The sequence below is a fragment of the Mauremys mutica genome, chromosome 9, assembly GCF_020497125.1.
Source record: "Mauremys mutica isolate MM-2020 ecotype Southern chromosome 9, ASM2049712v1, whole genome shotgun sequence".
NCBI lineage: Eukaryota > Metazoa > Chordata > Testudines > Geoemydidae > Mauremys > Mauremys mutica.
In genome coordinates, this window is record NC_059080.1 from 49120652 (window position 1) to 49141421 (window position 20770).

Sequence of the window (20770 nt, forward strand, 5' to 3'; positions counted from 1 at the left end):
AAAAAGCCTCAGCTGTCACAGCAACCCACATACTTCACTATTTATTTATATGCAGCAACCAAGGTTGGGGAATGACAGACAAGCAGCACTCAGTGCACTGAGAACTGCTGGACTGAAAAGTCATTCACAATCTCACCTAAGGATCTACTTTCACCTCCACTTGATGAAAGAACTCACGTGCAGGGTCTCAGGGGAAGGACAGTGGGATATGAAGCCTTTCCTTTGCCAAGCACATGCCCAAGTGGGTAGAAAACCCACAAGCTACTAACATCTAATGACTAACTGTTCAGTCAGACCTATATAGAGCTCCGTGTAGCTCAAAAGCATGTTTCTTTCACCAACAGAAGTTGGTCCAATAGAGATATTACATCACCCACCTTGTTCAGTGGTCTGTGATGGGAGCTAGTTTGATTTTTCAAGCTAAGCAAGAGAAAGTGCCTTAAATATTTTGTGCATTTTGTAAATGTGTTCTAAAAGTTACCCTATAAAACGCAAGCCAAATGGAAGAGCCTTCTGGAACTTAACAGGGTTGAAGACAGTGTGATTCTTCAAACCTATGAAATTTAATAGAGACCTTTCTATAGGCTAATTAAAAAAAAAAACTCGAAAGGCTGTAGGTCCTTAAATTTTATAGGTCTGCAGAATTACACTCATCCCTGTTAGGTTTTAGAGGGATTTTCCACCAGGGTAAGAAATAAAACAAGTTTTGAAAATGTGCACAATCTATTCAAACACACTTATCAGTGCCCCCAGCCCGAGGCTTTATCCCAGTCACATAGGGATGGAAGCTGTGACAGGCAGGCTGCTTTTTGAGGCAAGTCTACTTGACACTGGCCTAGAGGCTTTGGGGACATTATTTTCAAGTGTGGGTGCCTGAAGAACCCTCTCCTACAGAAGCCAGCGGGAATTGCTGGAGCTCAGCACCCCTGAAAATCAGGCCACTTTCACTCAGATGCCTGCCTTCAGACACCTGAATCTGAAAGCACTTGCTGAAGGGTGTGACTCTCACTTGGACTTCACAGTGCTAAGATATTATGGGGGGCCATAGAAGCACAGGAGACTCCTGTCCCACACAAGTTACGTGCATAACGTTAACCACATAATAGCAGCTGTAAAAGGCACCAACATTGCAGCAATTAGGACAAGTTTATGTTTTCCAGTTACTTGAGGTCCTCTACACCTCCCCCTACTCCATCGCTTGCATGGTGGCTAATTCCTTAGCACTTCCTCTGCTAATCACAGCCCAGCCCAGCCATTAAAGAACCAGGACAAAAATTGGGACAGATGGAAAGAAGGTCTAGAACTCTCAGAAGTCCAATTCTAGATCTAACTTCTCTCAAAAAATGCCGTTTTGGTGACCTGCTGTGGGCAGCAGCATGTAGCAGGGGAAGACAGAGTGGGTGCAGATGGCATTAGGCAGGGGATTTAAACAGAGTAACAAATAAATAAAGTTGCCCATGTTGGCAAACCCTGATTCCTGCTCTGCCCAAGCAGGACATGTCCTAGCCTCACACAGGTGAGGTGGCTGCTGAAATCAGGCATTCTCCTAGCACTAGAATGTGAAGGAAGCTGTACTGGGAGAGGGACTTGAGGAAGGCCAGGCTACCAGGCAATCAGAGAGGATGATGCAGAGAGAAGGGCAGGCATTCCGTAACCTGGGCTCAAGAGGCTCACATAGAAGAAGGAAGAGCTGAAAAAACAAGGGCAAGAAACTGTAGGCAGCACTGTACTCCTGCCCAGGGTAGGTTTAGGCAGGACAAGTATTTAAGCAGTACATACAGAGTTGGCTTTTCTGAACTAAGAGATGTTTCACTATCCTCTGGCCCTGCCAGGCACCCTGCTCCTCTTCACCCTCAAGAATCCCTGCCATTTACATGTATCTCAAACAGCCACCCAGCTGCTTCCCCTTCACCTGCAGCCATCGTAAACAAAGAAAACGGCCTTCTCACCTCCCCAAAGACTGGGTGGACAAGCGTGGAGAGACACTGTGATCGGGGCTGCCGCTTGATGGGCTCAGCAGACTGGAAAGCAAAACATGGAGAGATGATGAATACATGCAGCAAACATACCCATGGAAGGGTGCACCCCAGCCCACAAAGGTGCTTCAGTCTGCCACTTCCCCCGTGTCTGAAACAGATCAACATTAGCTACTCTTCTATACAACTGGAGGAATGAGACTGGTTGGGTAGAAAGGCTAGTGCTGACTCCTACTCGGGTGACTCCTACTCCTGTCCTCAGAGAATGAGCATTAACTGTCAGCATCCTGGGGACATGGAAGCAGCCCTATAATGCTGCCCACACCATACCCAGGTGCCAGGCTGGAGGCAATATTAGAAAGTTAAGGACAGAGAATGTCATACGAGTGCACTGGAAAGGCGGCTTTCCCTGCTCCTAGGCCCCACTCATTTCCTGGTCACCCTGTTTTTTGATGACAAGGTCAGCAGACTGACCTTCTGAGAGCCATGGAGAGCTATTCCTTTGTGCAGTTTAAGGGAACTGGGTCGAATAGTTGGTGGGAACGTCCAGATTGGACCCTGGTCTCCATCTTCTGTATCTCCATCACTAGAAACAGAAGGAGGAGTTAGACATACAGCCTGGGCGATGTATCACACACACAGGACATGAACCTTTCCATTTCTGAGCCCTTATGCTCCCAGATGATGCATTACAGCCAGCCATAATTACCCTTTCACACCAGGGCTTTGGGCATTCTGCGAGGGGGCAGAACAACAGCTGCCACTCTAGGTGCACTGGGGAAATTTAATTCAAGTCAGTCTAGAAAATCTGATTTGATCCAAATTGAAACACCTTCAGATTATCAGACTCTCTGGTCCATACAGCTCATTGCATAGAGCCAAGATAACTACCATTTCAATTCTTCTAGTTCCCAGATCCCTGCATGAACCAAAGACATAAATCTGGTCTGACAGAGACCTATGGTAAAGATTCATGAGTAACTAGCAATTCTAGATGCCCAGTTTGAGGCACTAATAGGGTTTGATTTTCATTAAGTTCTAACCACCCAATTCAGAAGAGTCAGGCCCCTTTAAGGGGTCTGAAATTGGCCATCCCAAAAAATAAAAATCCACTTGTCACTGTTAAGCATCTTGACGTCCTTATACCAGTTTGACTACAGGTAGCAGGACCACATTCAGCTACTGCAGTATGGTCTCAGAGCTACATACTCTGAACATAAGAACAGCCATACTGGGTCAGACCAAAGGTCCATCTAGCCCAGTATCCTGTCTTCCAACAGTGGCCAATGCCAGGTGCCCCAGAGGGAATGAACAGAACAGGTAATCATCAAGTGATCCATCCCCTGTCACCCATTCCCAGCTTCTGGCAAACAGAGGCTAGGGACACCATCCCTACCCATCCTGGCTAATAGCCATTGATGGACCTATCCTCCATGAAGGCTCCTCTGAAGCCAGGTAGTGTATTTAGCTGAATGCCTGTTAGAGATAAAGAAGGCAGAAGACACTTCAAGGAGTGCTCTATGGGGTGGCACAGTGGGTTAACCCACTAGCCTTACACATTTTGGGGCCTGCATCTAAGTCCTATAGTACTTGGCTCATAAAACATTTCCTGTCTCCAGCCAATAATTTTGGCTCCTCACCTACATTGATCCAAAACTGAGCAAAGGCTCCAAAGTAGCATGAGGGACCAAATGCAAAGAGAACAGCAATACTATTTACTCAGACGTCTATACTTTGCTCTCCTAACCAGGGCTTGAACATCTATCAGATGTTCACTACCCAGAAGATGGGGAACAGTCAGACCAACCTGGCTCAGGGACCCTCCCTCTCTCTTCCCCACTTAATTGGGACTCTGTGCTCTGAAGTGGTAGTGAATAGGATTTGGGAGGATAGGCCACAGCAGGATATGGAGGCAAGCACCAAGGCAAGTGGCATACGCACATGTCAGAATCACCAGAGCTGGAGTCCTCTCCATGGCCCTCTGACTTCCAGCGCTTGAATCGGTCAATCAGCTCCATGAGGAATGAGGTTTTCTTGGTATAGCGTGTGATGAACTTGTGCTTTAGCAACTCTTTAGCAGTTGGCCTCTGTGGCAAATCAGGAAACAGAGAGTGTGCTAAACCTAGCAGTAGCCAAGATCTGCCAGAGCCATGACTAACACCCAAACGCTTTGTCTTTTATTTCTGCCATGCCTGCTTTTTCATTTTGCAACCTGCTGCTAATTTCTCGCCAAGACCGTAGCACTAACTCGCCTTTCTGCTGAGGATTTCTAGGCACCTTGGACTCTAGAGTTCTATGTCCCAGACATTCCATTTTATCTGCAGCGAGAGGAAGGAAATGATACTTACAAATCTAGGGTCCTTGTTGAGACAGGCTTCTACAAATTCTTTGAAGGGCTTGCTGTGATGTCCCTCCAGTGTTGGAGGGCTGTTTTTGGGGATCAGAAAGAGCACCCTCATAGGATGCAGGTCAGAATTCGGGGGCTCTCCCTTTGCAAGTTCAATGGCTGTGATTCCAAGGGACCAGATATCTGCCTGAGAGAGGAGTGAGAAGAGTGACTTCAGAGGAGCGAGAAGTGTCATGCTATGCACTTGGCAGCTAGCAGAAGGTGCATGCAACATTCACTTCACTGAAGGGACCAGCATCACCTGAGGTCTATGGGGTATTTAGTCTCTATGGTCATTTAGTCACAGGCTCCCCCAACCGACACCAATCCCTCATATGATGAGCCCACTCTCTTAAGGCTCCAATCTTTATGTTCATCCTTATGTTAACATAAGCATGTAGTATTACCTAAGTAATGCAGCAATAAAGTGTAAGAGCCCTTCTTTTACCCCACCAACTCACCTTAAAGTCATAGGCAGACTGTTTGATAACCTCTGGTGCCATCCAGAAGGGAGTCCCAACAAACGTATTTCTCTTGATCTGCGTGTCCGTCAGCTGTCCAGCCACACCAAAGTCAGCCAGTTTCACATCCCCTTGTTCCGATAGCAGCACATTGGCAGCTGTTCACACAACAAGAGTAAGTCAAATGGTTCCTGAAACTCCTGTAGACCAGGAGTACTTATGGCACCTTAGAGACTAACAAATTTATTTGAGCATAAGCTTTCGTGGGCTACAGCTCACTTCATCGGATGCATGCAGTGGAAAATACAGTAGGAAGATACACATATACATATGTGACACAAATCAGACGTCAAGGATTAGAACATTCAAAAACCAGTCAGAGAACACTTCAATCTCCCTGGTCACTCGATTACAGACCTAAAAGTCGCAATATTACAACAAAAAAAACCTTAAAAAACAGACTCCAATGCGAGACTGCTGAACTGGAATTAATTTGCAAAATGGACACCATTAAATTAGGCTTGAATAAAGACTGGGAGTGGGTGGGTCATTACACAAAGTAAAACTATTTCCCCATGTTTATTTCCCCCCCCCCCCATCCCCCTCCTTGCCAACTGTTCCTCACACCTTCTTGTCAACTGCTGCAAATGGACCATTTTGATTACCACTACAAAAAGTTTTTTTCTCTCCTGCTGGTAACAGCTCACCTTAACTGATCACTCTCATTAGAGCGTGAATGGTAACACCTATTGTTTCATGGGGCGGGCGGGCATGCGTGTGTGTGTTCGTTCCTACTGTATTTTCCACTGCATGCAAGCCCACAAAAGCTTATGGTCAAATAAATTTGTTAGTCTCTAAGGTGCCTCAAGTACTCCTGTTCTTTTTGCTGTAACCAACAGGGAATCTAGTGACTTGGGTTTTTGAGAGAGAACTCCAGCTCTGATTTCCAGATTCAGTATCTCAAGCAACTCGAAGCAGGTTCATGCATTCAGGGGAAGACAGGGAACATTTATCTGGCAGCTCCATGACTAGTTTTGAAGGAATTGCTGGAGGCTGAAGGAGGCCCTACAGCACAGGGCCTCACGAAGAGTCACTGGAGACCCATCTTGAGACATCCTGAAAGGGTCTGATTTTCAGTGGGTGGGTGCTCAGCACTGGTTGTCCTGGGCAATCCTGGCCTTAGAACTTACGTTACTTCCACTCACTCAGTTCACCTAGGGAGTATCACTCAGGATTCTGGGACGTCTCTTTCCAAAAGAGACCCTGTATGTTTGTTTGGTATGCAAGTCGTTTGGGGATGCTCACATCTCGGCTGTCCCACTCTGCAGCTGCTCTGGACACACCCGGTGCCAGTAATAGCAAGCTAGACATCCTGTATACCAACACAGTTAGAAGGTGTACACACAGTGACACAATCACCTCAGTATCTTTGTCAAACTACCCATGTGCATGAAACACCTTCCCAGAACTGGCTCCCCAAGCTGCTATCTTCCTCATTCGTGTCCCTTCCCAGAACTTGCAAGTAGATCAGTTCTTTTAATATTCAGTGCTCTCATCCTCTCTGCACAGTCAGATGCTCTTACTGAGGTCACCATATCCCTCCTGCCTCATGCCCCCACGACTGTTTGATCTCAAGCATGATGCAATGGAGGGAAGTAGTCCAGCTAAGCTTTTTGGGGCAGGAACCTTGTCTCTGTACTGCATGGTGTCTAGTACACTTGGATGCTGTAAGATGAGAAGCAGGAGAAAATAATGGCAGCAGCCCTTCTGTTTCTGGCATTGTTGTGCTCTTGTCGTGCAGGCTTCAGAGCTCTCGGTGGGGCAGCTCCAGTCACACATACTGAAAAAGTTTCCAGCCACAACAACAGAGCCACAGGCAAGTTGTGTCCATAATGATCAGCGCTCAGACTACTCAGGGTCTTACATACAGAAACAGAAGCTCCAACACTAACCAACAATAGTCAGCAGGCAGTTGAACAATTCTGCTAACTCACCTCTCTCTGGCAACTCATCTCCACTTGTTCCATGTCCTCACCCAAATCACAGGTGCCAGACTGCTGCTGACCCTCCACCCTACCCCAAGTCCTAGATATAGGCAGCAACTCATCCTCATCTGCAAGAATATGAGGTTTATGATTTCAGGAACAAACTACTAATAACAAATGTAGTGGATTACAAAGCAATTCTGGTTGCACCCTCAGTTTGCTTCTCTAGGTTTATCTAAGGGCTGGTGGGATTATCATTCATGAGCAAAGGGGCTGTGTTCTCCAAGCCTGACCTTTGATGTCCCTGTGGATCTTCCTCTCAGAGTGCAGGTAATCTAAGCCCTTGAGGATTTCCCGCAGGATAGTGGCAATGTAGGTCTCTTCCAAGGGTCCTGGCTTTAACTAAACATGGAGGAAAAGTGGGGAGAGGAATGAATGAGAGCGAGTCTGGAAGGAAGGAACATAGACATTAAATAGAAGTGAAGAGGTGAGAGAATGGCAGAGGGAAAAATAAATAGGAGGAGGAGGACCAGAGAGGGGAGATGATCTGAAATTTCCTACGCAACTTTTATGACAGACATTTACGCATCACTAGAGTGATTCCTAACAGGTTCCACATTTCCTGACCTCAGTCTGTAACACAAAATCTCCTCCATAGCAGTGTCAGACACCTGCTGGCAGACATGTCAATCAGGAAGTCTACTGCTATGTTTTATTCTCTCCCCCCCACCCCCCTGCATCAAATATCAAAACCAAAACCAAGGTTTGCCACACTCATCTGCTTTAGGCTGGGAATACATTACACACATAGAAATATACAGATCCAATCTGTCCAAGACTCTGGGCACATGCGTGCAAGTGGGCAGCATTTCAGTTGGTGCAACAACAAGAGAGGCGCTTCTGACTTATCTGGAGACAAGGTGAGATGATAAGATCCCACCCTAGCTGAGTTCTCAGCCTTTCCAGTGTAGTAACTGCGGCCTTAACCCTGCAATGAACTCTGTGCAAATGCTCCCCTGAAGTCAGTGGGGTCCAACAGCATTGCTCTCATTGCAGGCTCAGGGCATCAGTTATCGCACTGGAAAGGCTGAGAACTCAAAGAATTCTCTGCTAAGGTGAGTGTCACAGTGTGACTGTCCCTTTAAGAGGGAGCATGGTCCAGTGCACCTCTGTCTGAATAGCTGCTGCCCAACTGGGTTTAAGAGAAGGCAACTGGGCTTTACAAAAAGGCAAACAAGATGTGTTCGGGGGAAGACAGAGTGAAGATGCAAAGACTTAGAAGGCTCCTGGAAGCTGCAATAGAGTCTGAATACTTCAGGGCTATCCACCGCCCTCTCTCAACCCAGGCAGGTAAGGAGAGAAGCCTGAAAAGCTCTGGAAGAGACAGTCAGAGAGCAGACTCCAGGGGACAATAAGATTCCCCCGAGGTAGGGCTGAGAAGGATGTTATTGAGTCTGTGAGAACTTTATTTTGACTGGCACAGTTTATGATAATAAACCAGGATATTAATGGGACTCCTGTATGGAGTTTTTAAGGAGTTCAAGAAAGGAAACTAAGGCAGAGTATGGTTGAGCCACACTTGCCCAGACAGGGGTGCTACAGGTCAGGCATGCCTTTTTACACAGCAGAACAAGCTTTGACACTGGAATTCCATTATCCCACCCACTCTTCACAGACAGATAGGCCAGGAACACCCCAAAGTTTAGATTCATTCTATTTAATCAATTGTGTATTACGGCTGGTATATAAACATCTGTTAAGTGTGACTGAGGACTGCCTATGGAGTGTTTGAATCAGCCCATTTTAGTTAGGGCACGCTAAAGGAGTTACCAACACATGCAAGAAAAATGAGTTATCCCAGTCCTTCCATTGTCCCACTTATACGTGCATTAAATCAATGGAGGTGCAGGAGTGTGACACAGCAAAGTTGAGACCAATGTGTGTTCTGCATCTCTATTCTTTAGCATCTGGTGTAGCATGGATATAGTGTCACTCAAACAGGACAAGCCACCACTGATTATTCCTAAGATAACCTGTCGTCTATAGAGTAGCAGGGTATGTTGTACAATGGTGCTTAGATAGGCGGGTACAGACTTCCCAGAGGGTCACAGAGCAAATGATTTCTCCATCCTGGCATAAAACAGGCTTTGTAGCCAGCATGCCTGCTCTGCGTTGTCTACTCTTTGGGCAAATGGCTCTGAATAAGGCTTAGTGGGGCTAATAAACACCAATTTTATGGTTGTTTCACAAACTAAGGTTCCAGCCTCTGGTTGTGGGACACATGTGTCCATGTGTTAATAGATTAGGACTGACCAAGCTACTTACCAAATCCAGTGCTGAGCCTCCACCCAAGTACTCCATTATTATCCACAGCTTGGTACTCTGCAAGTGAGGCAGGAAAAGGTTTAGTGAGCACTGGGCAGTGTGTTAAGATTAAAACAAAAACCAAACCTCAATCAGGCCCTGCTCCACCAGCCATGAAACTTGTGCACAGCTCTTCACTCAGTAGACCAAACAGGCACTCAACAGCCACTGCCAGACTAGGACCAAGTAAGGCGAGCTTCCATTCATCCCTCATTGACACAATACTGCTGCATGGAAATTAGACCCTGGGAGGGATCCCACCATGCACTTCCCTTACAATCTTTATTTTTTTCTAAGTGAATTTAGTGCTCAGTCTAGCATCTTGGAAACAGAAATCTATTCACGGGCAGCAGCCATGCAATCCTCCCCACATGCCTCTATCGACGTATCTCCAGCTGGTCCTAGAAACAACCCCTCTAAGGGAGGGAGGGTAGTTTTTCAGTCGTTGGCCTCAATAATGAGACTGCCAACAGGGACGGTGATTGAGCAGCATCCACATTTATTCACTAGATTATCAACTCATCTTAGGTATGTCTCCAAACAGCCACCAGATAGTGGTGACTTCCAGTCACTAATGGCAGCTGAGATAAAAAGCTCCTGACCCCATTATCACTCCCCCAACAGATCTAGTCTCCTACTCACCCCAACACTGTTTCCAAGTGTTACACCTGGGCTATTTCATTGTTCCCTCAATCTCCCCATCCTCATGCACCCTTTGTTTCACTGACTTCTTGTATTCTGTGCAACCCCTACAGTGGGAGCTCTCTGGGGTAGGGAGTGTTTTCTCTGTCATGTCTGTACAGTGTCTGGCACAACAGGGCCCTGATCCTTAACAGTTCTTAGATGCTACCGTCATATCCGTCAATAGTAATAGCAATGCCTCGCTGTTCATCCCTTACAGTATTACAGACTGGTTTAAGTGAGAAGCTGAGTGAGTCTGGCAGCCTCAAACCATTTAAACACCCAATCCTACTCGCAGCGTTCAGTGCAATTGACAACCTTTGTTCAGACAGGCCAAGGTAATAGGCAGGTGTGCTGAGACCAGGGCTGGGCTGCCACTTCACACTGCCATGCAGGGGATTCATGCTGAGAAGAGTGGAGGCTGCCTGGGCTCCACTAGAAGTAGTGCTTTCCGAGACTGCCAGGGTAGCCTCTACAAGAAACCCGAGTTAGGGTCTCAAACCCTGAGAATAACCTGGCTCCCTTCCTCGGTGGTTCTGCACAACTCAGTATTCCTGAAGGTGCCTGTTACTGTGTTATGAGCAACTCCCAGAAGGAAGGGAATGGGGTTGAAAAAAGATAGAGCACAGACTATCACGGAGCTGTAAAATCAAAGTCTCAGGCCTTCTGCTTGCTAAACACTGACACACAATGCCAGGGGCAAACCAGAGAGGAAAGCCAGACAGCACTTTGAGTGTAAAGGCAACATATCTTCCAAAGCTGTGTTGGAAGTGGTGATTCTCTCTTTTTTGGGGTCCCCAGCGATGCAAAGGCAACATATTGAGGACTCTAAAGCCAGAAAGAGAATCCTCTAGGACAGACGTGGGCGAACTACGGCCCGCAGAACCATCCTGCCTGGGCCCTTAGCTCCCAGCCGGGGAACCTAGTCCCCTGCCCCTCCCCCGCTGTCCTCCCTCCCCCGCAGGGACGCTGCCACGTGGGCCATGCTCTGGCCCACCGCTCCCGCTGGGCAGCATGGGGAGCACAGTTGGCTCTGGCTGGGTGTCGTGGCTGCGAGCTCCTGCTGCTGGTAAGGGAGTGGGGGGGGCGGTGTTTGGTTAAGGGAGCGGGAGATCCTGGAGGGCAGTCAGGGAGGAGAGGATGGCTGGATGGGGTGGAGGTTCGGGGGGCGGGGGGCGGCAGTCAGGGGATGGGGAACAGGGAGGGTTGGGAGTGGGAGTCCCGGGGGGCCTGTCAGGGGGCAGGGATGTGAATAGGGGTCGGGAGGGCAGTCGGGGACAGGGAGCAGGGGGGGGGATGGATAAGGGGGTGGGATCCCAGGGGGCAGTTAGGAGCAGGGGCTCCCAGGAGGGAGTGATCAGGGGACGAGGAGCAGAGGGCAGCTGGATAGGGAGTGGGAGTGCCCGGGGGGCTGTCAGGTGGCGGGGTGTGGATAGGGGCCAGGGCAGTCAGGGGACAAGGAGCGGGGAGGGGTTGGATGGGTCAGAGTTTCTGAGGGAGGCAGTCAGGGGGTGGAAAGTGGGAGGGGGCAGATAGGGGACAGGGGACAGGCTGTTTGGGGAGCCTTTCCTAACTGGCCCTCCATATAGTTTCACAACCCCAATGTGGCCCTCGGGCCAAAAAATTTGCCGATCCCTGCTCTAGGAGAAGGTGGGTGGGGGCTGTGTGGGAGCTACCTCCTTTATAGGAAATCTATTTGGGGGCCTCTCTCTTTGATGGAGCATTCTCGTTCTAGCAGAGCCCCACTTCTTTGGGTGAATTGTGTATATGGAGATCACTACGTGTGTTCTGCAACAGCCAATAGGGCTGGTAAACGCAATGGAAATTGCCATTGCACCCTTGCTGCAGTAACTATGTTCTTTGCTGACAGTGCAGCCCACCCCTGCTGGACACCCAGCCTGCAGCTGTTAGTCACCGCCCCAGCCTGCTTCCTGCTGTTCTAGGATACTAGCCCCATCCACAGACTTATGAGCTAGAGTACTAGGGAGGCTCTCTCCTGTAGCAGCTTTGACTACCTTCAGATAGGACCCATAGTAGCGGGTTATGTAGGGGCTGTCACACTGACTGAGCACAGTGATCTCCTGTTGGATGTCCTCAATTTCATCCTCCGCCTCCTCCAGGTCAATGATCTTGATAGCAACCACCTCCTTGGTGCGGTTGTCAATTCCTTTGTACACCTCGCCAAACGACCCTTTACCAATCCTCTCCAGCTTGGTGAACAGCTCTTCTGGGTCCACCCTGGAGTGCTAACCGGAAGAGAGAGACAAGGTGAAAGGGTCAAACCATAAGCCACCCACAGGACACTCTATTCTAAAACAGGGTCACTGTCACCACACTGACTCCCACTACACTTCTTTGAGAGAGCTCATCTTCATTGCAAGGCATCCTCAAGGACCACAATAGACCTCCAGATATATGACAGGACTGGAGATCTTCCCGCACACACGCTTACCGTGGTACCACCCCATGCCAAAGTGAAATGAAGAACGATCTTACACCAGTGGTCCCCAAAGTGTGGGGCATGCCCCCTAGGGGGCGTGGAGAAAATTCTGGGGGTGTGTGGTGGGGCCCAGCCAGCCCCAGGGGCAGACAGGGAGTGCCACCCAGACCCTCTCTGCCCCACCCCCAGCCACAGCTGCGGCCCCAGCTCCCAACCCACACCCAGCCTTGGCCACCTACCGCAGCCCAGCTGCGGCTCTTACACCCAGCCGCGGCCCCAGCTACTGGCCCACACTGAGGCCCAGCTGAGGTTCCGCTCCCAGCCCCACCCCCAGTCTCAGCTCTGCCCCCCAGCCTGGGCCCCTGGCAAGGTTCCGCGCCCGGCCCCGCCCCACACCGTGGCCCCAGCCTCGACCCCCTTACCCCTGTCCACACCCAAGCCACAGCCCCGCTCCCAGTCCCCAGATAGGCATGGACAAGGACCGGGGGGGGGGGAGAACGCAACCCTAAAAGTTTGGGGACTGCTACCTTAGCCCTCCAAGTGCATAGAAAGGGGTCTCTGAAAAAACTGTCAGGTCTTTGGGCGAGGGATTGTATGTCACAAAGGACCTCTGTACAGTGCCTACGACAATGGGGCCCTAACCTGACTGGCCTCTAGGTAGTACTAGAATAGAAGTGTTTAATAACAATGAGAGATTGTTTGCTGTATGCGTATAGAAATGTAGACCCTGGAATGTCAGATCCAACCTTCTGTTCCTACAGCCTAGTGAGCATGTGGTAACTGAGCTGAATGGTATCCCAAGACCAAGGCAAATAGAAATCCAGTGGGATATCCCCCCACCCCAAGTCTGCAGTGTTTTTTCAGGGAGATTAAGAAAGAAGGGAATGTTTTCTCTCCCTTTTGACCCTTTAGTTTACTATAAGATTTCACCATAACACAAGGGCAGCTGCTCAGAAATACTGATTACACCACCCCAGTGGAGCACACCATTCTTTAACTGTTAGCAAGGTAAGCACCACTCCATTCTGAAGGACAGCAGCAAGGATCCCAGACACCTGAATACATCAAAAGAGACAAAATAGCTGATCTACTGCTGAGTGTTTCTTCTGGAACAGCCTTTCAAATGAATGGCATGTCCAGATGTGACAAGCACATTCAGCCTCACTACATAAGCACATTAACTGGGATGCTTCTAATATGATGATCCACAGAGTAATATTGGCATTTAAATGGTCATAATTAGGCCTCAGAGTTAATACTTCATTACTGTGAATGTGGGTGGGTGGGAAGTCTGCACCACTCTTTGATGCCATTTCATTCCGCCCAGCTGCAGAATCAGAGGTATTGCATTACTTTGCAGTGGTAAAAGGCTCTTTGTGATCAGAAGGGCTTTCTTAAAGACAAGTCAAGGTTCTGGAAAATCCTGCATAACTTGTGGGAAATAACCAAGCAATTACGATGTATGGGTTTCCACACCCATGGCTTCTCAGAACAAGCACATGATACATACTCACCTACAAACACATCAATGAGGGACCACTCCCTAGTTAAACCTTGAATTCAACTGAGATTTTATCTGAGGTCAGGACAGCTGCATTTTCCCATTTCCTCACTGGGTTCTTGCAGCTGGTCCTCAATGAGTGCCTCAGTTGATGTTTAATAATTAAACCAATTGGGCATATTAAGAAGCCTTTGGACCGGGCACAGCAGGTAAACAACCCTTCCCAACAATATTACATCTGCACACAGGGCAATAGAGACCTAGACAAGGGCAACCAGCACACTCAGCTAGCTGAACAGGATTTTACTATGCCAAAAATCCTCACGCATCCATGGCAACACCCAAACAGTGCTACACTTTCAACAAATATGCTGGAAATGGAGAGAGAGGGGAAGTGCAGCATTGAGCAGTAGAGATTAAAGGAGTGTGGGGTGGAGGAAGGAAGATGATCTAAGCTAGAGAACATGGATGATAGGATAGCATGGCTGCAGTCTTAATGAATGGCCAGATATGCTGTCTGTAACCCACTGCACAGGCAGGATTCAGCTTACCCTTGCACCAGCAGACTATTAAGGATACTTGGCTCAGAAAGGGAAGGGAAGAGAAGTACTATCCACATGACCCCCTGTGCAAACAGACACTCCCAGGCCCTCCTGTCTGAAGAGTGATCAGCATTCACGGAGGGAGAGGGCAACATCCATATTGAACACTGCACCTTGAAAGGAAGAACACTAGAAAGGGATGTGGGGGACTCAGGAGCGTGATATAGAGCCAGGACCAATAGCTTCCTGTTCATCAAGTCTGATTTAAAAAGGAGGGGGGAAAACCTGCAACTAACATGCAGCTGGCTGCCCTCATATTGCTCACTCTGCTGGTGTTTTCTACCCCTTCCCCAGCCTGTGTCTGTCTGGCTGTTAGCTCATCGGGGCAGGGACCATCTACTACTGGTTGTTCAGTACCTAGAACAATGGAGTCCCATTTTTGGTTGGCCCTTATGCAAATGATTAATAGTCATTAATGAAGTGAAACTGGAGCAGCCATTGCAGAAGGTTGTTTGGGGAATGACAAGGGTATGTTGTGGGCTCAGCAATCTGATCCAGATCTCAGTCCCATTGCTAACAGCACAGAGGGGTGACATTTAGTTCTGGTTTTCTCTTGTGTTTCATGAGCACTGCAGAGACTGAAGTGGGCAGCAGGGGGCTAAGCTTCTGTAACAAACACACCATTTAGAGCAGGCCTGCACAACATGCGGCCCGTGAGGGGAATCTAAATCCCCCGCACACGGCGCTCTGCGGACAGCCCAGAGCCCTTTGAATCCCGGCCGCGGCTGGGAGTCAGAGGGCTCTGGGCTGCCGGCACCCGTGGGGAGCCCAGAGCCCTTTAAATCTCAGCCGCGGCTGGGAGTCAGAGGGCTCTGGGTTGCCCGCAGCGGCGGGGAGCGTAGAGCCCTTTAAATCCCAGCCGCAGCTGGGAATCAGAGGGCTCTGGGCTGCCCGGAGCCGCAGGGAGCGCAGAGCCCTTTAAATCCCAGCCGCGGCCGGGAATCAAAAGGCTCTGGGCTGCCCGCAGTGGAGGGGAGCCCAGAGCCCTTTAAATCCCAGCCGCGGGGAGTCAAAGGGCTCTGGGCTGCCCGCAGAGATTCCCAGCCGCGGCTGGGATTTAAAGGGCTCAGGGTTCCCCGCGGCTGCGGGCAGCCCAGAGCCGTTTGAATCCCGGCACGTGGCCGCTGTTTGCCCCCTCCCTGGACCCCCACCCCCTATCTAACACCGCTGGTCCTTGTCCCCTGATACCCCTCTCCTGGGACTCCTGCCCCTATCTAAATGCTGCTGCTCCTTGTCCCCCGATTGCCCCCTCCCAAGACCCCTGCCCCAACTGCCCCTTGGGACCCCAGCCCCTATCTAAGCCTCCCTTCTCCTTGTCCCCAACTGTCCCCTCCTGAGACCCCCCAACTTTCCCCCAGGACCCCACCCCCTACCTGTCCCCTGATAAACCCCTGGGACTCCCATGCCTATCCTACTGCTGCCTGTCCCCTGACTGCCCCCCAAACCTCTGCCCCATCCAACCACCCCTGCTCCCTGTCCCTTGACTGCCCCCTGGAACCCCCTACCACTTCTCCAACCCCCAGCCCCCTTACCGTGCCACTCAGACCAGCGTGTCTGGTTCCATGCAGCTCCAGACACATTGCTGCCATGCTCCCCCGTGGAGCCCACAGCGCCCCCCCCCCCCCAGCACCTGCCTTCCAGATTTGAACACCTCAAAATTCAGGAGTGCTCAAGCTCAGTTTGGGCAGCTGTTACTTCATTTCTCCCAAATCAAATATACTGATCCACTGTAACTTGCTGTAGAAAAAGCAGGATAAAATTGAGCAAGAAATGCTTATTAGCACTGGAATTGCTATTTTCAACAGCCATTGGCTTTTTGTTTGTTTAAAAGGAAGACAGTGATATTGCATTGGCAAATTCCCCATAGAAAGAAAGAGTGGAACAAAAGAATAATAAAGGCACCTCAACTTTTCCTCATTTATGAAGGACAGTCTTATAATATGCATCCAGATATTCTCCAATCACACAAGCTGAAAATTGTTCCACTTTACTGCAGCTCTGTAACCATATGGGAACCAATCCTGTCTGTGTTTTGTGCACATCCAAAATTCCTGCTGAATGACCTGCCCTGGGAGCTGGGGAGGCTGGGGAGGCAGGAGGTGTGGGGGGGAGCCCAGGGCTGGGGCAGCAGCAGGGTCGGGGGAGGGCACTGATGGGGAGGAAAGGGGGAGCCCAGCGCTGGGGTGGCAGGGGGTGTGGGTCAGTGGGGGGAGAGCCCAGGATTGGGGCAGCAGGGGGATACGGGGGGAGCCCAGGGCTGGGACGGGGGGCAGCCAAATTTTTTTTTGCTTGGGGAAGCAAAAAACCTAGAGCCGGCCCTGCTGGGTTCCCCCAGCCACCGGAGCCCCGAGCCCTTTAATTCGACCCTGAGGGCTCCCAGCCACCTCTTCAGCTGGGAGTCCCCAGTTGATTTAAAATAAAGTATCACCTCCCTACCCCCAACCTTCCTTTTTGGCCCACAGCTGTTTTGGTGGGGCGGTGCTGGGGAAGGAGGTTTGTTTCTGCAGAGCTGGACGGCCCTGGGGCGGGGTGTTTCTGCGGGGCTGGGAGGTTTCGGCCCTCGGCTGTTTTCTTTGGGCTTGGCTACACTTACAAATTTGCAGCGCTGCAGCAGGGTGTGAAAACACACCCTCTGCAGCGCTGCAAATTGCGGCGCTACAAAGCGCCAGTGTAGTCAAAGCTCCCAGCGCTGTCCGTTATTCCCCACAGGGAAGTGGAGTACGGACAGCGCTGGGAGAGTTTCCTCCCAGCGCTGGTGCTTTGATTACACTTAGCGCTTCAAAGCGCTGCCGCGGCAGCGCTTTGAAATGCAAGTGTAGCCAAAGCCTTTGGAGTAATGTGGCCCTCGCCGCTTTACGAGTTGTGCAGGCCTGGTTTAGAGTATTGCTGTATTGGCCAAAGGTGTTGGGGAGACTGAACAATTCCTGTAGGCAGGAATTGTGTCCCATCAAATTACATTAAAGTCAGCACCTAGAATTGGAAACTCCAAAGTTCACAGCTGCTTAAGTGCAGACCCGAGAACCACTCATACTTGTGGCAGACTACCCTTTGCCCAGGTCTGGAAGCGGCACATGGCTGCCTCAAGCCTTCTTTGTTTGAGGAGCGGAAGACCAAACAAGACCACCAGGAGCTGATGAAAAGTTTCTCACATGTATTTCTGAACAAGTCAGTACAAGTCCCGCAGCTGCAGCAAAGCCATGACCTAGTGAGTTTCTCTGCCAATGAGTGAAAATTCAAAGGCCCAATCCAGCAGTTACTCTGGACACTGACCTCCACTGGAAACGAGGAGAGTTTGGCGTGCAGACTGAATGCAGGAGTAGATCACTCATGCCTTCGCCCTACCTATACAGAACAGAAACAGGAATAACATTGTGACGGATTCAGTCACAGAGATCCCCTTGGGACTGTCACCTGACATGCTGGAATTACCTCTGAGCCCGTTTTCCCTGCCAGCTTGGGACTCCAGAACCCTGCCTTGTTAAGCCAGACACACTAGCCGGCTGCAACACAGACCCAGGTCTGGTCCACGCCCCCAAAGCTGCAGACTTGAACCAAAAACTGCTCAGCAGGTCACCTATTACCCAACATCCCAATGGGATCCAAACCCCAAATAAATCCATTTTATTCTGTATAAAGCTCATACAAGGTAAACTCAAATTGTTCGCCCTCTATAATACTGATATATAAAGTATAAAAAGTAGGATTTAAGTGGTTTCAAGTAATTACAGATAGAACAAAGTAAGTCACCACGCAAAATAAAGCAAAAACACGCGAGTCTAAGCCTAACACATTAAGAAACTGAATACTGGTAAATGTCACCCTCAGAGATGTTCCAATAAGCTTCTTAGTCTGGGCCCAATCCTTTCCCTGGTACAGTCCTTAGTTCCAGCGGGGATCTTAGGTGAAAAGCAGGGGCTCTCTCATGACTGGCAGCCCCCTTTGTTCTCTTCCACCCCCTTTTATAGCTTTGGCACAAGATGGGAATCTTTTGTCTCTCTGGGTTCCCACCCCTCCTTCCAAATGGAAAAGCACCAGGTTTAAGATGGATTCCACCATTCTTCCTGGGCTGGCTTACAGGATCACAGGAAGGCTTGCGAGTAAACAGAGCCATTTACAACCAATTGTCCTAGTCAGCAAGAGCCATCAAGATTCTTAACCATCATCAATGGCCCACACTTTGCATAATTACAATAGTACTGTACCTCAGTTACATTTTACATTTCTACCTTCAGATACAAGAATGAGACATACATACAAATAGGATGAACACACTCAGTAGATTATAAGATTTGTAATGACACCTTACAAGAGACCTTTGCATAAAGTATATTCCAGTTACATCATATTTACCCTTGTAAGTATATTTCCATAAAACATTATGGAGTGCAACATCACAAACATAAATACTGATAGCTCAGACATATCAATTCTGAGATAAGCTAATACTACCCAGTAGGAAAGCTCTACTGATGTGCAGCTACTGCTACCTCACAACATATGACAGGAACAGTAAGAGTCCATGCTCAGATTGCCTACAACAGAATTCTGTCCAGCCTACGGCACAGTCAGGTAAGTGAAACTCAGCAAGATTACACCAGGTTCATGAAATCTCTCTTCAGATGTCCCGTCTGTACAGCGCCTAATACCATGGGATCCTGGTCCATGATTAGCAACAAGTAATAGTGAGAGAGAAAAATCCTATTTGAAATGCCACATTACAACTTGCTGAGCCTTTGCACAGATGCTCTAGCTGGCTTGCAGGCAAGCTTCATGCACATGCTCACACAGTGCTGAGAGGTGAAGTGGAGAAAAATCTCAACATCACCATTTTGAATGCCAACTGGTCTATATGCTGTTCTCAATGCTAAGAAATGAACTGTCCCACGCTTCATGCAGAGAGCAGCCACACACAGGTCAGTCTAACTTAACTATGGTGCATTCCAAGAGCCCACCTGGAATCTTTCACCACAAGGCAACACAATCGAAGTGAGCAAAGATAACTTAAATATAAACTCCTTAGCATCCATCAAGGCCTGCAGCTGCCAACCACGTTGAACTCTGGGATGGAGGGAGACAATGCTCTATGCGATTCTGCTGGGGGAAAGGGGAGAGAAAGAACATTCCAACCTTCTTGAGATAGGGGAGCACATTCCACTCGGATCTCAAGGGGGAGGAGGGTAATTATATCATGGCAGCGCAGGACAAAGAACAATTTATCGTGCCAGTTGGAGGGTGGGGGAGAAAGGCACTTTGTCATGACAGCTGTGGGGGAATTTTCCATCGTGACTGAAGTAGCTACGTTTTAAACAAAGCAAATCACTGCAGATGTCAGGAATTAAGAAAAGCGGCATTTTAAGAGCCAACTTGGCAGCAATCCCAAGCATTTCACTGTGAGAAACCCAGGCTTGGCAGCTCTATTGGGTCTTGCTGCTGAGGAGAGAAGTTGTAGACGTGACACCTTTAAGCTCTGGGAGTGGGCTAGAGAAGGGAAAGTCCCCACGTTGAACAGGCTCTAAGTACAGATGAGCATATTTGGCTGACACCGAAGCCAACACTTTTCATATCCAACCAAGATCCTCAATAACAGGCCAAGCCCTGCTTTGCTGCAGTTCACCTGGCCCTCTAAACAGAGCTGCCTACAGCATCACCTGCTGGAGTCATGCCCCAGGCTGATGCGAAGGCACCCAAAGGAGAGAAGTCAGGGTTCTCAATCTGGGGCAGTTGCATATACAGGAGTTGTGGGGGCACAGCATCTCTGCCCTTTCCACATTTCTACCCTGGGCCCTCTTCCCATTTAGCAAACAATGAGAATCACTGATTTAAACCAGGAGTTAAGACTCCTCATCTATGCCACAACAATTTAGAAAGTAAACACTGCTGGTGCCACACCCTACAGCACAAGGACTAGTGGTGGCAGAACTCCAGTCTCCCCAGAGATTAACACCAGTGTATTGTACTTGTGTACAGTCCTTGGGCTCTGGTACTCTCTAACCACAAAGGCAAATATTCAGAGTTTCTCTATGTCACAGCTGGAGGAGGGAATCAAGTTTAAGGGAGTGCAGCAATACCTTGTGTAACGTCTTAACCTTTCAGTTCTCTAATGGAAATCAGTACTTTTGCAGCAGGCCAGAGGTACTGTATGTGGAGATGTTTGAAAGCCACTTGTCAGTATCACTTTAGTGCAGTTTTTCTGTTGCCTGCTGATTCACAGAGGGAGGGTCTAACTGATTTCTACAGTCCAGCTAAATAGGGCAATTCCTATGACAAAAATACTTTGCATTTTTATAATCTTCTATCCGAGTGCTTTCCAGACACTAGTTCTCATAACATCTATCGGATAGTGACCTATTACTGAGGCACAATCTCTTAAGACT

General features: G+C 49.1%; 1 protein-coding gene across 3 annotated transcripts in view; it reads right to left on the minus strand.

Annotated features, from left to right (window-relative positions):
- Nucleotides 1-20770, minus strand: part of STK25 (serine/threonine kinase 25) — a 36698-nt gene that overhangs the window by 12383 nt on the left and 3545 nt on the right. For all 3 annotated transcript variants that reach the window (XM_045030341.1, XM_045030340.1, XM_045030342.1), the window contains 8 exons: nucleotides 11869-12099; nucleotides 9134-9190; nucleotides 7102-7210; nucleotides 4824-4981; nucleotides 4325-4510; nucleotides 3918-4063; nucleotides 2451-2562; nucleotides 1950-2021 (listed from right to left, as the gene is read on the minus strand). In XM_045030341.1, the coding sequence (XP_044886276.1) occupies nucleotides 1950-2021; nucleotides 2451-2562; nucleotides 3918-4063; nucleotides 4325-4510; nucleotides 4824-4981; nucleotides 7102-7210; nucleotides 9134-9190; nucleotides 11869-12099 (1071 nt within the window). The remainder of the gene's footprint in view (nucleotides 1-1949; nucleotides 2022-2450; nucleotides 2563-3917; nucleotides 4064-4324; nucleotides 4511-4823; nucleotides 4982-7101; nucleotides 7211-9133; nucleotides 9191-11868; nucleotides 12100-20770) is intronic.